This window comes from Platichthys flesus, chromosome 7, assembly GCF_949316205.1.
Source record: "Platichthys flesus chromosome 7, fPlaFle2.1, whole genome shotgun sequence".
NCBI classification, from domain to species: domain Eukaryota; kingdom Metazoa; phylum Chordata; class Actinopteri; order Pleuronectiformes; family Pleuronectidae; genus Platichthys; species Platichthys flesus.
Window position 1 is genome coordinate 22,039,363 of NC_084951.1, and position 18,874 is coordinate 22,058,236.

At 45.3% G+C, this 18,874-nt stretch overlaps 1 protein-coding gene across 6 annotated transcripts in view; it reads right to left on the bottom strand.

Annotated features, from left to right (window-relative positions):
* The window catches only part of LOC133956319 (ankyrin repeat and SAM domain-containing protein 1A-like), a 62,270-nt gene that overhangs the window by 14,761 nt on the left and 28,635 nt on the right, over positions 1-18,874 (bottom strand). For 4 of the 6 annotated variants that reach the window (XM_062391261.1, XM_062391264.1, XM_062391262.1 and 1 more), the window contains 4 exons: positions 14,941-15,431; positions 5,418-5,474; positions 3,929-3,998; positions 434-546 (listed from right to left, as the gene is read on the bottom strand). In XM_062391261.1, the coding sequence (XP_062247245.1) occupies positions 434-546; positions 3,929-3,998; positions 5,418-5,474; positions 14,941-15,431 (731 nt within the window). The remainder of the gene's footprint in view (positions 1-433; positions 547-3,928; positions 3,999-5,417; positions 5,475-14,940; positions 15,432-18,874) is intronic. The other 2 variants (XM_062391260.1, XM_062391265.1) reach the window with 2 other exon arrangements.

The window sequence follows — 18,874 nt, forward strand, 5'->3', positions numbered from 1 at the left end:
CAGATCAGGCTGTGTGATGTGTAGTTGAATGGGCTTGAAAACTTCTAAAAAAAACTTTCAAAAGACTAAGAAAGGTTCTGCTGGGAATCAAATAATGATTATTGAGAAGTGTATAAATGTGATTTTGTTCAATCCCCCCCCAGAAAACAACTGTTCCTATAATTAGGTATCACAGTTACTGAAACACAAGCCCGACTCACGGTGGGAGAGGTTGAGTTTCAACTAATTCAATGTCGGGTGCAGCTCAGGGGATCATCTATCAAGTAATGGAGAGTGATATCGGTTGGATTAATGCACAAAGATGCAAACTGGAGTTAAGTAGCAGGAAGTGGTGCCAAGTAGGAAAAAACATTACAGAAGTGAGACGTCGAAGATGAAGGTCAAAAGAGTTGAGGACAATTTGGACATTGTATAAAAGAAGTGAGCAACTCACCATATAGTGCAGGTCGTCGAAGCCGTTGAGGAGCAGCTTGCTCTCGTACTGCGGGAGCCCCACGTGCTCCAGCCAGTCTCCCACAGGCTGGTCCAGCAGCCGGCCCGCAGCACCTGCCGACAGGGGAAAGCGCTTCAGGAGGGAGAAACCTTTCAGCCGGTAGCAGCGGCACTCTGAGGAGGAGACGTGGCATTGCCACATCATTCTCGGCCAGCAGAGCCGAGCGCACCAGCAGCAGGAAGGCGGAGGAGACAGTGTCCTCTGTGGACAGGGCGTCGGCTCCCGCAGGGCAGCGGGGGCCGACTCAAAGTCACCCAAGATGGATTATAGCACCCCTGATCTCAGGGGCGAGGGGGGTGATAAACGGTTATGAGCTGGTTGACCACCAGCTAACAACAACAACAAAGCGCTGCCTCACCTAAATAAGGAAAATGAGCATAAAACAGTTCATATCCAGCCATCAGAAAAATTCTAAATGTCCCTTGTCAGGAGGTGGAACTTCAGCCTGCAGCTGATTTAAATGAGCTCCAGTTCTGTCATGAGGAGAAACTCAGACGAGTCCGAGGAGAGCCGCTGCTCTTAACCGCTCTTTTCAGGGGCAGTGATTGGTTTCGGCTGAGTGGGAAGTTGTTGGGAAACGTTCGGACAGAAGCGGGAGACAGTTAATTATCGAACTGGCTCATCCCTGAATCACAGACGCAGCTCACTCAGCACATAATCCACGGGACAGGAACTCTGCACACATGAGCGGCAGCAGGACGGGCAGAAAATGCGGAGCGGCTGCAATCAGCAAAGACTGATCACAAGCAAAAGCTGTGGTGACGGCTGTCAGGAGCCTGACCTACAGGAGGAGACATGATCGCCTCTTCTCCTTTTACCATGTTACTGGTTTAACTCACATGGAAAACACAGGAATCAATTATTACTCAATTTGGTGAAGTTGTCTTTAACTACAGATTCAATCACTAAGTTGTGTGTGCATGGCTACATAAGGAAAATCTATCAACTTACATATAACAAACAGACATGAAATAAAACTACAGTAGAATGAATGTGTAAAATGCACATTTTAAAGCTTTGCATTCCCTTGTCGCCGCCCTGATCCTGCTCCAGAGAAGTCACTCCACAAAGTCAGAAATGTGTCAAGGTAAAGAAAATCCACTCAGGGATCCACTCAGCTACTTCAAGGAGCACTTCAGTAATTGCCGGCCCCCGAGACTGAACTCCTCTGCAGACGAAGAGAGTGTGAGAACTGTCTCGCCTCCGTCTGGCACAGTTTGTGAGATGCAGTCAAGTCCAGTAAAAAAAAAAAAAGAAGAAGCTTGTATCTATGTCTCCGGGATGAAGAATGGACAGATTCCGAGGTGGCGTCCTCCTATTGTCCTGACGCTGCTGCCTGCTCTCTCCTCCCTCACTCTCTCTCTCCCCCCTCCTTGTTGCATGCCCTTCCCCACTCCTCCCTCTCTCCCTCACCACCACCACCTCTCTGAAACACTGCAGGTGGCTGCTCTTTGTCAGCGCGAGCTACAGACCCCCCCCCCCCCCCCCCCCCCCACCCCTCATTACCAGCATTGGCTCCAGCTTCCTTCCTTTCATCGCACCACACTCGATGTGTTTTCCCTTCACACCCTCCTCCACTGCATCTTTCACTCTGAAGTCGATCAGCAGAGGGGAGAAAAGTCAAACAGTGGCTGCAGGCACGGAGCCACTCAGCCAGACACATCCCAGCTCTCTAGTCAACGCTGGACTGAATCGGAGAGGGGAGGGTGGGGGGGGGACTGATGGGGATGCAGCTTCTCGCTTGGGCATCAAACAGAGAGCTGCCTCTCCGGAGAGTGCCTCACTGGCCTCGGCGGCCTCCGTCATTGAGATGGAGCGGTGAGCATGGCGGCTGAGGGGCTGAGTGGATGCAAATTCAGAGCAGACAGATGCAGCCCGTGGAGGGAGGCTCACTACGCTGCAGCAGTGGTCTCAGCTTTCCTTAAGTCTACAAAGCAAAATGAGCTCATCCCCCTGACATACAGTACCTAGTGGTTAATATTTAAACAGCTCGCTCCGGCTGGGAATATGGAGACGGCAAAGTTTCAGCTAAGCATCAACGACTCTGCTGCATTACTTAGAGATATTATAACGTGTCTCAAGCAAAGAGTTCGGTGCTGAAGAGAGGGGGTCGATTGTTTGGGATACAGCTACAGTCCCCGGGCTCCATCCATCAACCCTGACGGTGAATAAGAGGTGAACAGGTACAGAATCCTTAACACAAAGACCTGGCCCGGCCCCCTTTGGTTTGAAAGCTTGAAAGCACCACTTGAGAAAATCCTGGACACACACCCTGTGGTTTTTCCTGTCCACTCTCTAACCACAGGGCAAGACAGGCTGCTCAGGAGCATCGATCGGTCGAACGTTTGAGACGACCCCCCATTTCTTGGTCATGTATAGAATGGCCAAAGGTCCAAGTGATTTCAGGGATGGGAATAAGGCTAAAATAAGGCAACAGCTTTCTGCAGCAAAGGAGGCAAATCAACCCCTTTAAGCAAAAACAAAGCCCCCGTCTGTCTGTACAATATTGAGCTGCAGGAAGTTGCACTGTATACTGTTATCAGGAGGGGAAGGCAAGGGAAAGGCAGACCGGTTGTTCATGACTTCATCCTTCAATAAGATAATGAGCCGGACTTAAATCCCACAGCACAGATCAGTGCAACACATTTGTGGGAACTTGTGCAAGAGGATGATCTTTAACGAACAACATAAAAAAGCATAATAAAGGGATCAAAGTGGTCTTTTATCTTCAGTTCATGAGGATTTCTTAATATCTTTGTCTTCAAGGCTTAAACAGATGGGAAAGTTCTTCAAATAGAACTTCTTACAGCAGCGTAACTTTCTCTACAGCCGCAAATACCAATTCCCTTCCTCGCCTGCTCTATAAGAACAGACCAACTGTCTCGGTGCATTATACTTTAGCAACCGATTCTCTGTTGTTAACTGAATCTCAAATTGTTTCCAGGTGCATCCTTCATTGACCTGGTCTCTCTGTTTGATTTCCCCTGAGGGCCCCGATAAGGATAGAATAACTTTGGGAAGGATAAATAAAATTCAGGAAGGTACGGGTAAAGAAAATGTGAGTTATAGGTCCAGAGGACGGTAAGTAAGGGCAGACTTTGTCCTCTGGTAATACAAACGTATATGTCACAAACATAGAAAGGCTGATAAGAGGTTTATAGGAGATGCAGGCGAAGAAATCAAGTCTTAATCTGTAAAATCCCTGCCTACAGCCAAATGGGCAATATGTCGAAACCTAGGGAGTTCTCATGAGATTAATAACACAACAGAGGTGAGATTTATAACAGAGGTCAGTAAAAACAGATCCAATCTGCACAAAGAGCTGGAAACTGGAGCAGCTCATCATTGGAACCAAATTTTTTAACTGTTTCTAGGTGTTGAATACTAATTATTGAACAACTTTAAAAAAAAAGGGGAACAATGATTTTACTTTACCTGGCGTTGCATATTGCTGATCTCTGGAGAAATCGATGCCGGCACCAATCAGCGTCATGATCTTCTCGATCTGAGGACAAGAGTAAAAGAGAGAAAGAAATAAGGAGCCGCAGAAGCCGTCACAGTTTAACCTCCACCTCTCACCAATACAAATGCAGAGAAACATCCCCATGCCTTAAACGATAAACCCCCAAATACAGGCACTCTGCAAAAGCAGTGTTAAACTACCAGCAGGAGAAGAGTCAGTAGTTTTATGAAGACACACAAAGTGTCTTTTGAAGGGCATCCTGAGCAGCTGCACTGTTGCTGCATGGCTGCATTTGTGCCTCGTTTATTGCAAAAGCATTCCAGTGACTTCTACAGTCTCATGTTGGAGGAGTTACTGACACTGGGCTGCAGGTATAAAAGCTGCTCAACCGCTGCCTGGAGCCAAAGCAATGATGATTTACACAGACACTTGCTGGTCTCACCATCTGGCCTCAAAAGTTTTGACAGGGCAATAAAAAAAAAAAGAAGTGGTGTAATAAAATGAAATCAAGTCTTAATCTGTTCAGTAAATAATCAATAATCTAGACACTAGTCACGTTAAACTACTAGTGTTAAGATCATTGCTCAAATCATAATATCTACTGTTTCAAGGTAACTGAGGCTTTTGATAATACAAAGCACAAAAAGAGTTGAATTCATAGAAACTGGAGAGAAAAAGGAGCAATAACTAAAACTGAAAAGACCCAGAGTGCCGTGGTTCCTTGCAAAGGGTTCATGCATTTCCACAGAATGCATGAGAGCATCACTAAGGTGGTGTTGTCTCCCAGCTCAACCCCTGATATCAACATGCCATACACATGCACAATGGAACATAACAGAATATTGTGTTATATATGTGTTCATACGGGCCCTGCAGCAGCATTGGGTCATCGAGCTGTAATATTACACGCGTCAGAGCAGTGAAACATGTCTCACGCTCTTTCAACCGGTCCAGGGGTTGAGTTTTCAGAAAATGAAAAGGTAGAAATTGACAGCGCTGCTATCACACCTGTCAGCTACTGTCACTCAGTTTTTTATATACCTTTTTGGAAATGTTTTCACAGAAAGTAATGTCTGATGACTGAGTTTAAGTCCTGTCTGCTCCTCTTACAGCCCCAGACGGGTTATTGGCCTGAATTAGAGTAGTTATATAAGACAACATGGTGCCATCAGGGCTCCTCTCGTCATCAATCAGTTCTGTCGTGAAATAGAAGAGAAATGTCTGTCAGATTGATGCAGCTTTTTAAAAGTTCTGCTCTCAGACTGGATAGTTAATAGAACATTAAAGCTCCTCGACCTGGATAGAAGAAGAAATGAATAATCACTGAGATTATCTCATTCCACCGGGGTTCATCAAGCCCGAAAGAATCCCATCTACCTCTACCAAGAGCGCCCCAGAAGAGGACAGATCCAAACCCCCAAAAAGGACCAGGAAATTATTTTATGAAGACGGACTTCTTACGCTGTCAACGGAATTAGATCTTCGTTGTTTTGTGGTGGGAGAGGTCGTCGGTGTCTGCTGAGAGAGAATTCAGGGTTTTGTTTTTGTGTGCTTCTGTGTTACTACTGTAAACTGTGCCAGAAATCCACCAGCAGGGTTAGTTCAACCTTCCTGTTTGATATAAAGATGCTTTACACAGTTGATCCTGAAAGACTTTTCTAAAAAAGAAAACCATGTGGTGCATAAGCAATTTGTTTAGTTAAGATTGAATCATTGAGAAATTAGGAGGTTGAAGAACATTTTAACAAAAGAGTAAAGAAATAAACATCAACATCAAGGAACCAGAGGACCACACGCTCTTATTTTAAAAGTTAGTTTCTTTTAAAGATATATTATTTGGGCATTTCGCCTTTATTAATAGGACAGTGCAAGTGTGAAAGGGGTTTTGCTGTGTGTGTGTGTGTGTGTGTGTGTGTGTGTGCGCGCGCTGGCTCAGTCGAAATGTACAAAGATCCATCAGCACTTTTAAAGCTACATTTATCACCATGTTATGTATTTAACCTGCATACTAAGTAAACACAAATAATGATAAAAACACCCTGGTTGAACTGAGGCTAATTAGCTCCATTCTTTCTTGGCTGTGCTGTGAGACAGCGAGAGTCAGCACAAGGAAGTCACTGCCACTGGCCACGGAATCATCAGTCACACACCCCCCTGCGGTTTTTCTAGACATGAGATAAAAATCTGTTAATTAGAGCTTCGCCCCTGAAATAATCCACCGAGGTGTCATATTTACCATTTACCGTTTGAGGGAGGTATTGACCTTCTCGTGTAACTCTCGGCACACAAGTAAATAAGCGATTCCCCAAACTATTGGGTAAACAATATTCCTTCTCAGTATGAACAGCTGAAACAATAGAAATAGCATGAACCCAGTGCGCTATCCCTCGCTGCAGTGAGGGAAATGAGTTGTAAATGAGGCGTAAAAGATAAAGAAACTCCTGCGTGGTCATGGGCTATCGCTGCTTTGCAGCTGGGGAACAATATCGATTTTGCAATAAATACAAATTGGAGAAATCTTAATGTGATGTGTTCATTTTCCGACTGCATTCGAGATTAGCAACATTTTTAGGCCGTCAGCAGAGCCAATTATAAAGCTGCTGATGAACAGAGCTCCGTGAATTCCCACTCACTCATTCACAGCTATTGTAAGTCATGTGATAATAATAATAATAATACATTTTATTTCACAGCGCCTTTCATGTCACTCAAGGACGCTTTACAATTTAAAACAGGAGCAAACAAATAACAAAACAATTAAAATTAAAAGTGCAAGTAAAAACAGCATGGCAACTACAGTGAGAATGCAATCCTGAAAAGGTGGGTTTTGAGAGAGGATTTGAACTGAGGGAAGGAGTCAATGTTTCGGATGTCAGGTGGGAGTTGATACGGAAGTGAATTGGAAGCCAGTGGAGTTGCTGTAGGATGGGGGTGATGTGGTGGAAAGAGGGGGTGAGGGAGATGATACGAGCAGCTGAGTTCTGGACCAGTTGGAGCTTATGGAGGGATTTCTGGGGGAGACCAAAGAGGAGAGAATTACAGTAGTCGATACGGGAGGTGACAAGGCTATGTACAAGAATAGAGGTGGTATGGGGGGTGAGGGAGGGACGGAGGCGATTTATGTTACGGAGATGGAAGTAGGCGGTGCGGGTGGTGATGTTGATATGAGATTTGAAGGAGAGTGAGCCGTCGACGATGACACCCAGACTCTTTACCTGGGGGGAGGGGGAAACTATGGAGCTGTCAATTGAGAGGGAAAAACTGTCAACTTTGAGTAGAGTGGATTTAGTACCGACTAAAAGGATTTCGGTTTTATCACTGTTAAGTTTGAGGAAGTTTGAGGTGAACCAGGTATGAAGTGCAGAAAGGCAATCTGTCAAGGATGAGGGAGGAAGAAGGGAGTTGGGCTTGGTGGAGAGGTAGAGCTGGGTGTCATCCGCGTAGCAATGAAAAAGAATATTGAATTTACGGAAAATAAGGCCAAGGGGAAGGAGGTAAGTAATGAAAAGGAGGGGACCCAGGACAGAGCCCTGGGGGACACCAGAGGAGACAGGGGACGGTTGGGAACGGAAGGATTTGAGTTGGATGAACTGAGTGTGGTCTGAGAGATAGTAGTGGAACCAGTCAAGGGGGATGCCAGTGATGCCGATGGAGGATAATCTTTTGAGGAGGATGGTGTGGGAGATTGTGTCGAAGGCCGCACTCAGGTCAAGGAGGATGAGGATGGATAGTAAACCGGAATCAGCTCTGGGTAATACTGGTGTCTCGTAAAGTGGTGGAGGTCTGTGCTGAAGGGAGGATAGTGCTGCTGTCAGGGACATCACTCCTCTACAATGAGCAGAGTGGCACCAACGGGGGGGGGGGGGGGGGGGGGGGGTCTCGCTCTCCTTTTGCTCCCAGGAGATAAAACAAGTCTGTGTACTTTAAAATAATGAAGCTGGGGTTTGTAATAATCTGTTCTCCGGAATGTCGAGTCGACCTCAGGGGGCCTCGCTGAACGCCTCAAGCTGCCGTGCAGAAGAACAACGAGGTGACTGGTTGCATTTTAAACACGCTCACACTGCAGGTAAGGTCAGTGTATCGAGTTTTGCCATTTAAAACACAATGCAAATGTGTGTGTGTGTGTGTGTGTGTGTGTGTGTGTGTGTGTGTGTGTGTGTGTGTGTGTGTGTGGATCTTAGACTCTTTATAAAGATGGATGATGTGAAAGCTCCAAAAAAAGTGACGCCACTATTGTCCTTCATTGTAGGGGCGGTAGTTTAGGTAATTGAACCCACCTCCTCCATGTTAGTGGATGGGACATCCAACTCAACATTTCTTGTAACTTTGGTTTTAATTATATATTTGATGCCACAAAGAGGTCGTGAAATATCCAAAATCACCCAGTCATTCACTATCCCCTTTACTATATAAGGTCTTCTATGTACAGCACTAGTACATAGTAAACTTATACTAGTACACTCCTACAGACTAGTAGTAGCGTACCGTATCCGAGAAAATGGTAACTTTTGTACGATGCAATTCGAAAAAAAAAACGAGCTTCACTCAGTCTTGGTGTTCGCTTGTCCACTTTAATGAAAAAAGGGAATTTCAGCTGGGCCAGTGAGATTCAGAAGCAGCTACCGTGACAGGCAGGTGTGATCCACAGTCGTGTTGGAGCTGGGTAAACATATCCTATCAGGGGACACAGCCCGGTGATTTCCTCAAGGTAAAACACATCCACAACAAGAGAAAAGCCTCCGAGTGTCATGGCCGAGGAGCAAGAAGCCGTGAGAATGAATAGAGGAGCGAGGGAGAGGAATGTGTTTTTGTGCTGCAGGATGGAATCAATGCAGAGAAGTGAAATGGAGAGGCGTCCATTGTGAGAGGGGCTCACTAGAACAAGGAGACACAATGAGGAGGGTGAGGAGTCAGCAGCAGGGTGGAGGTCAGCAGCTGAAGAGCGAGCCGTGATGAAAGTTGGTCAGGCTGAGATTAAAGACACGCAGACTCATTTATCATGCTTCTCCCAGCGGGCCTTCTGCACTGGGATGACACCGGAGGATAACTCCACTGCTATTTTACTGGTATTTGAAAGCATAGTTGTTTTTTCATTAACAGCCTTGACAATCTGGAACAATACTGAACTGAGGCGCAGACAGGAGGACAGTGGGGGAGCTCAGCTGAAGGACGCCTTGTTAGAGCCTGTGAAGGGAAAAACAAAAGGCGGCTGCAGAGAAAGTGTGCCTGCACCACCGGCCTCAAACTGGCCAGCTGGCACCAAAAGAAGCGTTGGAATTGAAACTGTTGACCAGTGAATGGCATCAAGGGCAACACAAACACGCCATCGACCAAAAAGGAGGTGCCAACAGCTCAGTGCCACATTGGGACAAAGCACCGTCAGCAGTGCCATCAACATTACCTGAAATAGCGCAATGTCACGCTTGTGCTTTTAGGAGCAATGTCCCTGACAAACAACTCCACAATGTTGTCGCCTCATCCTCAAAGGATGACAGGATACAGTTCTTTAGTAAGTGGAAATTCTTCCTTCAACCTAGAGCAGAGAAGGCGTCACTTCTCTCCAGAGACTCGAGGTCTGAGTCTCCCTGTGGCTGTCCTGCGTTGGCAGAACCAGGCCATGACCCACACCCACAGTTAGGCAAGTCAACTGTAGGAGAGTTCCGCACAAAAACAAACTGCAAGACCATGTCTCACCTCACACAGAGTAAAATCTAGCACAATTCCACCACCAGGTTCTGCACATTGCAATACAAAACAAAACAAACAAAGAAATGTTGCATGAACTGTTGCAGAAAAGGTCGGGAGGAGTAACTTTTTAAAGGAAAGACTCAGAAGTAGGATCACAAAGACTTCAATTAGCACATAATCTAACCGTCTTTACGAGAAATATAATATCCACAGAAAGGCTAGAAAGCGTCTCTTCTCATTCAATTGATTCAGTGCAGGTAGACAAGATTAATGAGCCGCCGGTGGAGCTGCTACCTTCAAGGGGATCAATACTCACAAAAGCTGGTTTCATAGTGACTACTGGATCTGTGGAGTGCGATTCGCAAATGAAGTTAGTGGAGCAGCGGGGCTGCGGATGGAGGTCGGCCCTCTCCTTCTGTGTCCGTCTACAGCCGTCTGTTTCCCTTTCTCTCCTCCCATTCGTGGAGCTCAGTTGGCTGGCCCACACAATGTGCCCCCTGGATTGTCATCTCCAGTCTGATTCCAAGGACCAAGACCAACCCACATTAGCATGCGCTTTACACACCAGCACACACCCACATGCACGCGCACACACACACACACACTAACAACCCCCTTAAATGGAGAGATGCATAAGGCCAAGACCTCATGCAAGTCAAATCTCCTTGTCTTGAAACCAAAGGCAGAGTATCCGAGGGTGTAGCTCAAGCGGATAAAATGAGGAGGGGAGGGCGATGGAGTGAGACGGATGTAGAAGAAAAAGAGGAGAAGGAGTGACAAGTGGAATATTTGGAAATCCAGATTAAGAGATGAAAAATATGTTTTTTAAAGCCATGTGTGCCTGCGTCATGGGGGTGGGTGGGTTCGGTAAAGTTCTGGGACTCCCTGGGCCGAATGCTGTCATACAGCCCAGTAGAGTGTTGCAGAGCAGTCAGTCATGACAGGCAAGATGGCTGCCACACAGAAAGCACGGCTGCAGATGGAGTGATATGGGCCGGGGAGAAGTCGGAGGGAGCGAACAGAAGAAGGGAGTTTTCCATTTCCAGTGGACAACCCTCCCAACATCATTAAATTTTACTACTTTGCCCACACACTCCGCTCATTTGCTATGCACTTTGTGTCGCCAGTGTGAATATTTCCATTTCAAGCGAATTCAGGCTTATTCCCTGAAAGGAGAGGAAGACGGATCCGGGGCTCTCGCCTCTCTTGCATTCAGGCATCTGATTCACTATTCAAGTGAGAAGAAATAAGCATCCGAGTTCATTAATATTAACTTCATCCCCTAAATTGCACAAAAGAACGTCAAATCTCATTTGGGGAAATAGGTGTCGCCACGCAGCCAATCATGGAATCATTAGAAAAGGTGGAGTAAACCAAAGCAAACTGCTTCTTCTTAACTTCCTCCCTCAGGCAGCAGCTTAGGTCTGGTACTTTTTAAATTCAGTCGAGCTTTCTTGCATAAGATGTGAGACGTGTTGTTCTGGCTGACGGGCTGGTTCACACACAAATACATTCTGTACCCAGTGTGACAGGGAACATGACAAGGTGCCTGCACAAACTGTTACTGATATCCATCAGAGAACCGGTTCCTGTTTCACATCTTATTCTGCAGATCGTTTCTTTAGACATCAACTATCTGCACTGAGTCGTTTGTTATCATGATCTTAAAGAAGTCTTATTTTGTGGCCAACAGACTGGAGAGTAAATAAGATGCACTCCCAGGGGATGAATTAATAATTAAGGGTGAATTGTGCTGCTCGATGCCAGCAGCCTACTTTAAGATTTCAAACACGCCTTTAAGCATTGTGGTGAACTTCAAGCTGGTCAGTTCACTGGGTAACATACGCTAGGATGGTGCATACAGCAAATGAGGCCACCGCCTGACATGAATCTCCTTTTCCCTGATGAGAGCTTCCTCAGTAAGTAGCCAATAAAACAGCTTGTTCTCAGAGAGGACAGAGACACCTGCTGTTCGGCCTCTTCCTCTTCAGACAATCTGTTAAACAACCAGATCAATTCTCATGCTCATCTGTGCCCAAGCACCAGGGAGAAGAGGTTTTTTTTTTTTTTTACTGGCGGCTGAGGGCAAGAGGGAAGAGCAGCAATCTCCAATAACAAGCAAATGCTGCATTGCTACCGTCACGCCCACCGAGCCCACGTCCCTCGGTCTGAGGAGGTGAGGTGTTTGTTAAGCTGGGTCACTCGACTGCACGGCGCCCTGCCGGTGACCACAGAGTGTGAGAGGGGAAATGAAAGATTCAGACTCTCAAGATGTTCCCTTCACTTGACCTTCTTACTCCACTGGACCAGAATGTTCTGCAGAGGGAGGACGACGTCTGGGATAAAGTCTCTATATCTTCAAACTTCACATCAAGTGAATGAAATAATCAATAACTTATAAATAATCTTAAACTATTCATAATTTTTGATTGAAATATGTCAGTACTCTTGATAGAGCTGGAACGACATAATAAATCAGGAAGATATTAACTCAACGAAGGGAATAGTCAATCGATAAATGATAAGAAATTTGTTTTTTGTCATTCAGATACACACATGCATTATTCTACCACTTGTCCAGTAAAGCACTGACCTGCTGATTTTATTCAATTGTAAAATGTTCTGCTTGATAATTATGTATATTCATTATTTATGTGTATTATGTTATTGCTAAAAAATTGCAAATACTTTTTATGAAAATCTCAAAAATAACACGAACAGTTCTACGTCAAGAATCCAGAAATAGTCAGGCTTTCATTTGTGACATGTGCTGTATAAATAATTAATCACATTATTGAGGATTCATTGATGGATCTGTAAAAACCAACCCTGTTCCTCTAGTTTCCGTTGTAAGAAGAAAAAACTAACAAGGCAGAGAAGCACATTGCAGCAGTATGCAGAAGTCACGATGAGGCTTCTATTGGCTAAAAATGAAAGGCTTAAGAAATCTAGTCAAACTTGGGTAATTCTTAGTGTTTCACAAAACAATGGAGCTGAGGCGTTTACGATGAAAGTCAAATATTCTAAATTCCAGGTTCTCTGAGGGTCTACTTGCCAGACTTTGAGTTAAAGTTATGCTGCTGATGTTTGCAGATGTGCAGCAGGGCTGAGGTAAATCAAAAAGTTCTAAAATCTCAGACAACAACTTTGCACTGACTGAACACAGGAATGGATGAGTCATGCTGTCAAGGTGCTGCGTTCTGCCCTCGGGCCAGAAAAGTGTTCTGAACTTTTGAACTCTTCTGCCTGGCGTCTGAAAGAGGGTTTGTTTATTCGCTCCTCTCCCGTCTCAGCGTTGACGGGCCGATTTCCAAACAGATCAAATATCCGGCTTCAATTTGCTGTTGTGCGTAAATGTGCTTCAAAGAAACTCGTCCAATTACAGCATCCTTGTTGTGGGCTGGGATAGTGCATCACTAAAAAACAGCTGCAGCAGCAACATCCACATCTGGCTCGGTTTATGACACATGCCAACGATAGACATGAGTAAATGAGCAAATCTACGAAGTGCACGTCTACAGTGGAGGCCAGTATTGCAAAAACACTGCAATAATAGTAAGTGCATAATTCAGGTGTGGTTGTGTGGTGTGTCGACCCAAACACAATTTAGAGTGGACGAAAAAACACGTCTTAAAAGCTTGAAGATCCCACATATTACCTCATGTTTGCACAATCGACAGACGCTTAAGTAAAAGCTAGAGTTTCAGTGAAGTAGAACAAAAACACATCGCAATCTAATATTTGGATTAGTGGTACAAGTCAACAACATGAGGTTTCGAAGATCTCTTTCTTAGTTTCATGTCATTCTGATCCACAGACTCCCCCCCCCCAACAGTAAGAGGATTGTTGAAGGAAAATGATGAAAGAGAATGAAGAGGAAACTATAAGTACGCTTATATGACTGTATATACCTCTGCTCACTAGTTGTATATATATATATATGTTCTATTATTCACAGCCCATACAAATTGTTACTACCTCCGCCGAGCAGGTTGTGTTTTCAAACTACTTGCTGGATTTCCATGAGACTCGGGGGAAGGATAGGAGGATTTATTAAATCTAATTTTTTGATTTTATTTTAGATACAGTTTTTTGACTTTTTCATTAATGGACCTTGGTGAAAGCTATCAGGCGTATTAAGGGTGTGTCTATGAGTCTGTGGAGTTTGGTGCAGCTTGATTGAATTTGAGGAAACTGCTGGGCCTCCGCAGAGGTATGCACTCTACTGAGAGCTTCTATTTTAAATCATTAAACTGAGAAGCTAGCAGGCCTTTTTACACTTATAGATATTTCTAAATGATCCCACTTCTGTTTGGCGATGTGGTTTGTGTGATGTTTGAATGGTCGTCCATCTGTACAGAGACTTGAGGTGGAGTCTGAAGCCTGAAGGGAGACGGATCAGCAGCCTGCGCTCTCTCTGAATCTCAATTTCTAAATCTCCGTCTCTCGTCTCAGTCTGTGGTTTTATCTCCATCCCCTCTCACTGCATGTGGCTCTACTGAGCTCTTTATCTGTGTCCCAGACTTCATGGGTAAATGGAAGGGTGGCGCATGCTAAACAAGAAAATATTCAGAACAAAAATACACCATTTTACAGACAAAATATAGAGAGTTATGAAAGGGATTTTTGTGCAAAATTAGCAGCAAATATATTCTTTAAGAAACAAACTCCACCAACTTAAAGCATTTCCTGTGCTAACACATTTTCCAACACAGTCACTGGGCTCGCTGATGGTTTGTGTTCAAGGCGGAGCTCACATTGCACAGCGTCCCCCTCTGGACAACAGGTGGGCTTTGTGTTGACAGAGCGACAACAGTGTGCGATGAAGTTCACTTCAGTCAGCGGAGTTCTCGTTTTCATTCACGCGCGTTTCCGTTGTGAACCAGCGTCAACACAAGCTGAGTCACGACTAACAATTGAGGCTTTGTATGAAAAAAAAAAAATGTACAGGAGGAATCCTCCACAATATTTTGTTTGGACTCTAAACCTACTGTTGAAATGAGAGATTTAACATTGGCCCTTCTGTATAGTCTGTTTATGTAGGCTGTAAGTCTCTTATTGTATCAGGTGAACAATGATGTGGTTTTACACACTTATTATATCTTAGGCTCATTTCTTTGTTTGGTTATTCAAATGGTTTTCTAATTTCAATAGAAAATGTTGTGATTACTGGAGAAACTTGCATTAAAATATGTTTAACTTTCATATTATTGATCTGTAGAGCTGCTTTAAGACCGCAGCATTAAAAAGTACACAAGCACAAAGTCCCTAATAAGGTTAAAGAGCGAACACTTACCTCGTCCCATTCTGAAGTGAAAGACGGAGATTTCTCAAGCCTCTTCTTTCCAGTGCTACAGTTAGAAACAGACTCGCTACGGTTCCCCAGTCCGCCGTCCTCCTCGCTGGGAGGCGACACCAGTAGGTCTGAGTCTGACTTGGAGAGGCTGCGTGCCAGTTTCAGGTCCCCAGGCGGGCGCATCCTTCCGGGAGACACAGCCCCGGCCCCAGAGTCCCTGTGTTCCTTGATCACAGTTGCATAAATCGCTTTTGGGTCACAGTCCGTGAGGATGGCCGCCATACTGGGACGGCTAGGTGGCGGCGTGGCTGCTGCTACTACTTCCTCTTTTACTTTGGCAGTTTTCCGTGATTCTTTCTGGCCCTTGGCGGGGAGCGGAACACCTGGGAGCCTGAAGGGCTCCTCGCCGGAGTCGAAGACAGGTGAGGATCCGTGCAGGAGGCCAGTGAACACCTCCGGGACACCTGGCTCCTGGCTGGCCTGGGAGTTATCTAGAAAGAGTGAGAGACAGGGAATGAACAAAGTTAAGGACGACAGAGAGCAGTTTGTAAAGGCTCGGAGAGTGGACTTCCAACTGAGGGGCAGATCCTTAGAGCAGAGCTAATACAAAACCGCCCACACAAGACCCGAAACAGATCTGTAATTGTTTCCTACGGGGAGTGACGGAGAGAAACAAGGGAGAGAGGAGAGATGGAGCAAAGGGAAGGCGTATGTTGGCTGAAGAAATAACAGAATTCCAAACCCAGCTTGCAGCCGTCTGACGGCGATGTGCTGGTGCCTGACTGCCTGTGTTGTGTAACAGGGAGATGAGGTTAGTCATCTCTGTGACTTGCTTCACCTCACAGGACCACATGTCTTCTAATTCCTGTCCCACAAAATGACACAACACTAAGAATCCCCCCACGAAGCAAACCAGAACAAATGATATAAACACAGCGTACAACAAACAACGAAAATGACTAAAGGCTGTCGGAGATATCAACAAGCAGAGTGAAACTTACATGAGCAGGCTTCTCCAACGAAAACAACTCCTTAACGGGGCCGAGTCGCAAGTGCAATTAAAAAACAATTAGATTCTTCTCCTCCCTCTCCCAGAGGAATTACTGCCTCCTAAGCCTCTTTCCCAAATGCAAACCGACCACGGCTTGACGTAGCCCAGTAGAGGCGACGCTTCACCAACAACACCAGCCCATACCCGGCTCAGCGCTCATCTCCCTCGGCACTGCCGCGCTGCCGGTTGTTGTCTGCCGTGTGACCAGCAGCCTGTGTGATTCCTGGCTTCTAATTCTAGACCCTAATGGTGGTTGAGGAATGGAAATTTGAATCACCCCATCCTCCTGCAGCCAGACTCCTGATAATTAGCCCTGTGACACATGGTGAAGGAGGCTGAGCATGTGTGTGTGTGTGTGTGTGTGTGTGCGGACTGTCTTCGTCAGGGTGGCAGGGTCATGGTGTTTGGTGACAGGGAATCTGGGGCAGTCGCAGCACAAGAAAAGCATCGACCTGTTGCAACACTTTGTTTGTCCTTCACAAAAAACGCTCTGCAGTCTCTCGACCTGCTGTTCATGGAAAGATCGGGCTGTGTACGAGTTAAATCTGCAGTCCATGGGCAGGGCGGGGGGGGGCCATCTTACATCTCAACTGTTTGACACACAAAGTCCCTCTTCACCAAAAATGCCTCATTAGTGTTTCAGGGGCCATTTACGTTGAGGGAGCGTGCCGACGCCCTGAACTCCCTTTTCACAAGTCGCTATAGGCTTGAACATGGAGAAAAAATAAAAAAAGAGTGTGTGGGTGTTTGTTATAAGCAGCAAGTGAGTGAACTGTGCACACATGTCAGGATCACAGCCAAACACCCACCCTCTCCTTGGCAGCGGGGGAGTGTGAACGCCCTATGAGCACATCTCTGTGGCTCCAACAATCTCACACCGAGTTAACCCTTGCCAAGACTGCGGCACCCCCCCTCGCTGAGGCGTTTCTGTTGTGGAGCATACGTCCAGGCAGTCACAATGCATGAGGTCACCGCAGCGGCTGGGACGTGGATTTGATTTGGCTCCGTGAACTCCATATCTCAGTTATGATGTCATGTTGGTTTTACAGACACTGCAGTGCCGGTGCTGGCTGTCGCTCCAGCATCTGCATGGTCCAAAGTCAACTCAAGCTCAGCCTGGGGAGAAGTAAACCTGTTCTTATAGGGAATGAACAGATATTCTTGACTCCAGGTCGCACACTGCAGAAAGTCAATGAGGAACCAAAAACAATCTCGTTGATGTGTAGACAAGTAAACAAACACCTCTATTGACAGGAGCAGTCATTTCAGAACAATAGTTCCTGTCCTGACGACCACTATTCAACTGTACATAAAGGACAAGGACTGGGCAATTAATCCATGTCAAAGTTTGAAATTATCCTGATGATGATTAGAAGTCATACCACCCAGCCCTATATGCACACAACCATGTGCAAAATTATGAAGAAGGAAATCAGATACATGACTAAAACTAGACGATGATCTGTGAGCACAGACCTCCACCGAGGCTGATTGGCCAATTTATCACAACACTGCAGATATATGTATTTCATCAGATATAAAGAGTGTTCTGCAAACTGCCTACATTCAATTGCAAGCAAGATATCTATTCTGTGATATGGTTGAAGGGATATTAGTTACTGTACTGTAAATTAATAAAGATCACCACTCAAAAATACTATTAAATAATAAAATCTGGATCATCTGTACATAATTCCCCTCTATTCATACTGTAGATATTACTACTGTACAGATGTCATATTCTTTTCATCAAGATGTCTGCGCTATTTCTTGAGAATTTCACACAAACCTTAAGCAATGCAATGTTAAAGAAAGTAAAAATTGATTGAGTAGCTTTTGAGTAATCCTGTTTATTTGGCTCTGCACCAAATTGCATCCTATCATAAATATCATTCCCCTCAAACTGCCAGAGTTTTTCATGGGTTCCTCGTCAAATGAGCTCTTCCCTCATCTGCCACATCCACATTCCATCCCTCTGTAGCAATCACTTACTTGAAATGGCATCATGGTGAAAGGAAGGGTTGAGTGTATTTTGATGCTCACTGCTCATCCTGTGTCTAACCTGGTGTTTTCTGTCTTTACATCCATCTGTTGCTGTTTCTCTGATGCACCACATCATCATTACAGCAACACAAACAAATGTCTACCTCAGGAACAACCATTCAAAGCTTAGGTTGGACTTCCGAGTGCCAATCCTAAACTGTAAAAGCTCTCCAGCCAGTAAATGAAACCTAACCCTGGCTATGTAGTGAATGAGCAGCATGCATAAAATAACTACACCCTATGTTTACCCGTTTTATATTACTGCCTTTGGAGAACCATAGGATACTACAACCCGTGAGAAATATCCCCTGGAAACCCAATAAAACATCTACACAGAGATGGAAATCTGCTGGGAGGCAATATGCTCCTGCTGAGAACAGCAATTTGTTTGTGACAGATGATACAACGCCCTGATATCGCTGACCGTGCACGTACAGTATCCTCCACCTGCTGCAGAGCGAGCTGAGGTCTGGGCCCCCGACTTTCCACAAGGGGGAGGAAATCAGACCTGAGATCATCAGGAGAACAGCATTCACACGAGCAGAACTCAGCCTGCATGTCCCCGTTTAATGTAAAACACTAAAGTAGGAAGCCTCAATTCAACTTAGCTGATTCTGCAAAAACAGAATATATATTCACACATCAAGGAAGCTTGGGGCTTTTGTGGTTTTAGAAAAAACGGGAAAGGAGAACTGCTTGAGAGTCACTCAGGCCAATATGCAAGGAAAAGGGACATAGAGGGTTTCACATCTCCCTCCATTGACTCAACACAACTTAACATTCAAACTGACCCTTTAACATTTTCCACAATTACATGAAATGTTCTAAATGGTTTTTAGA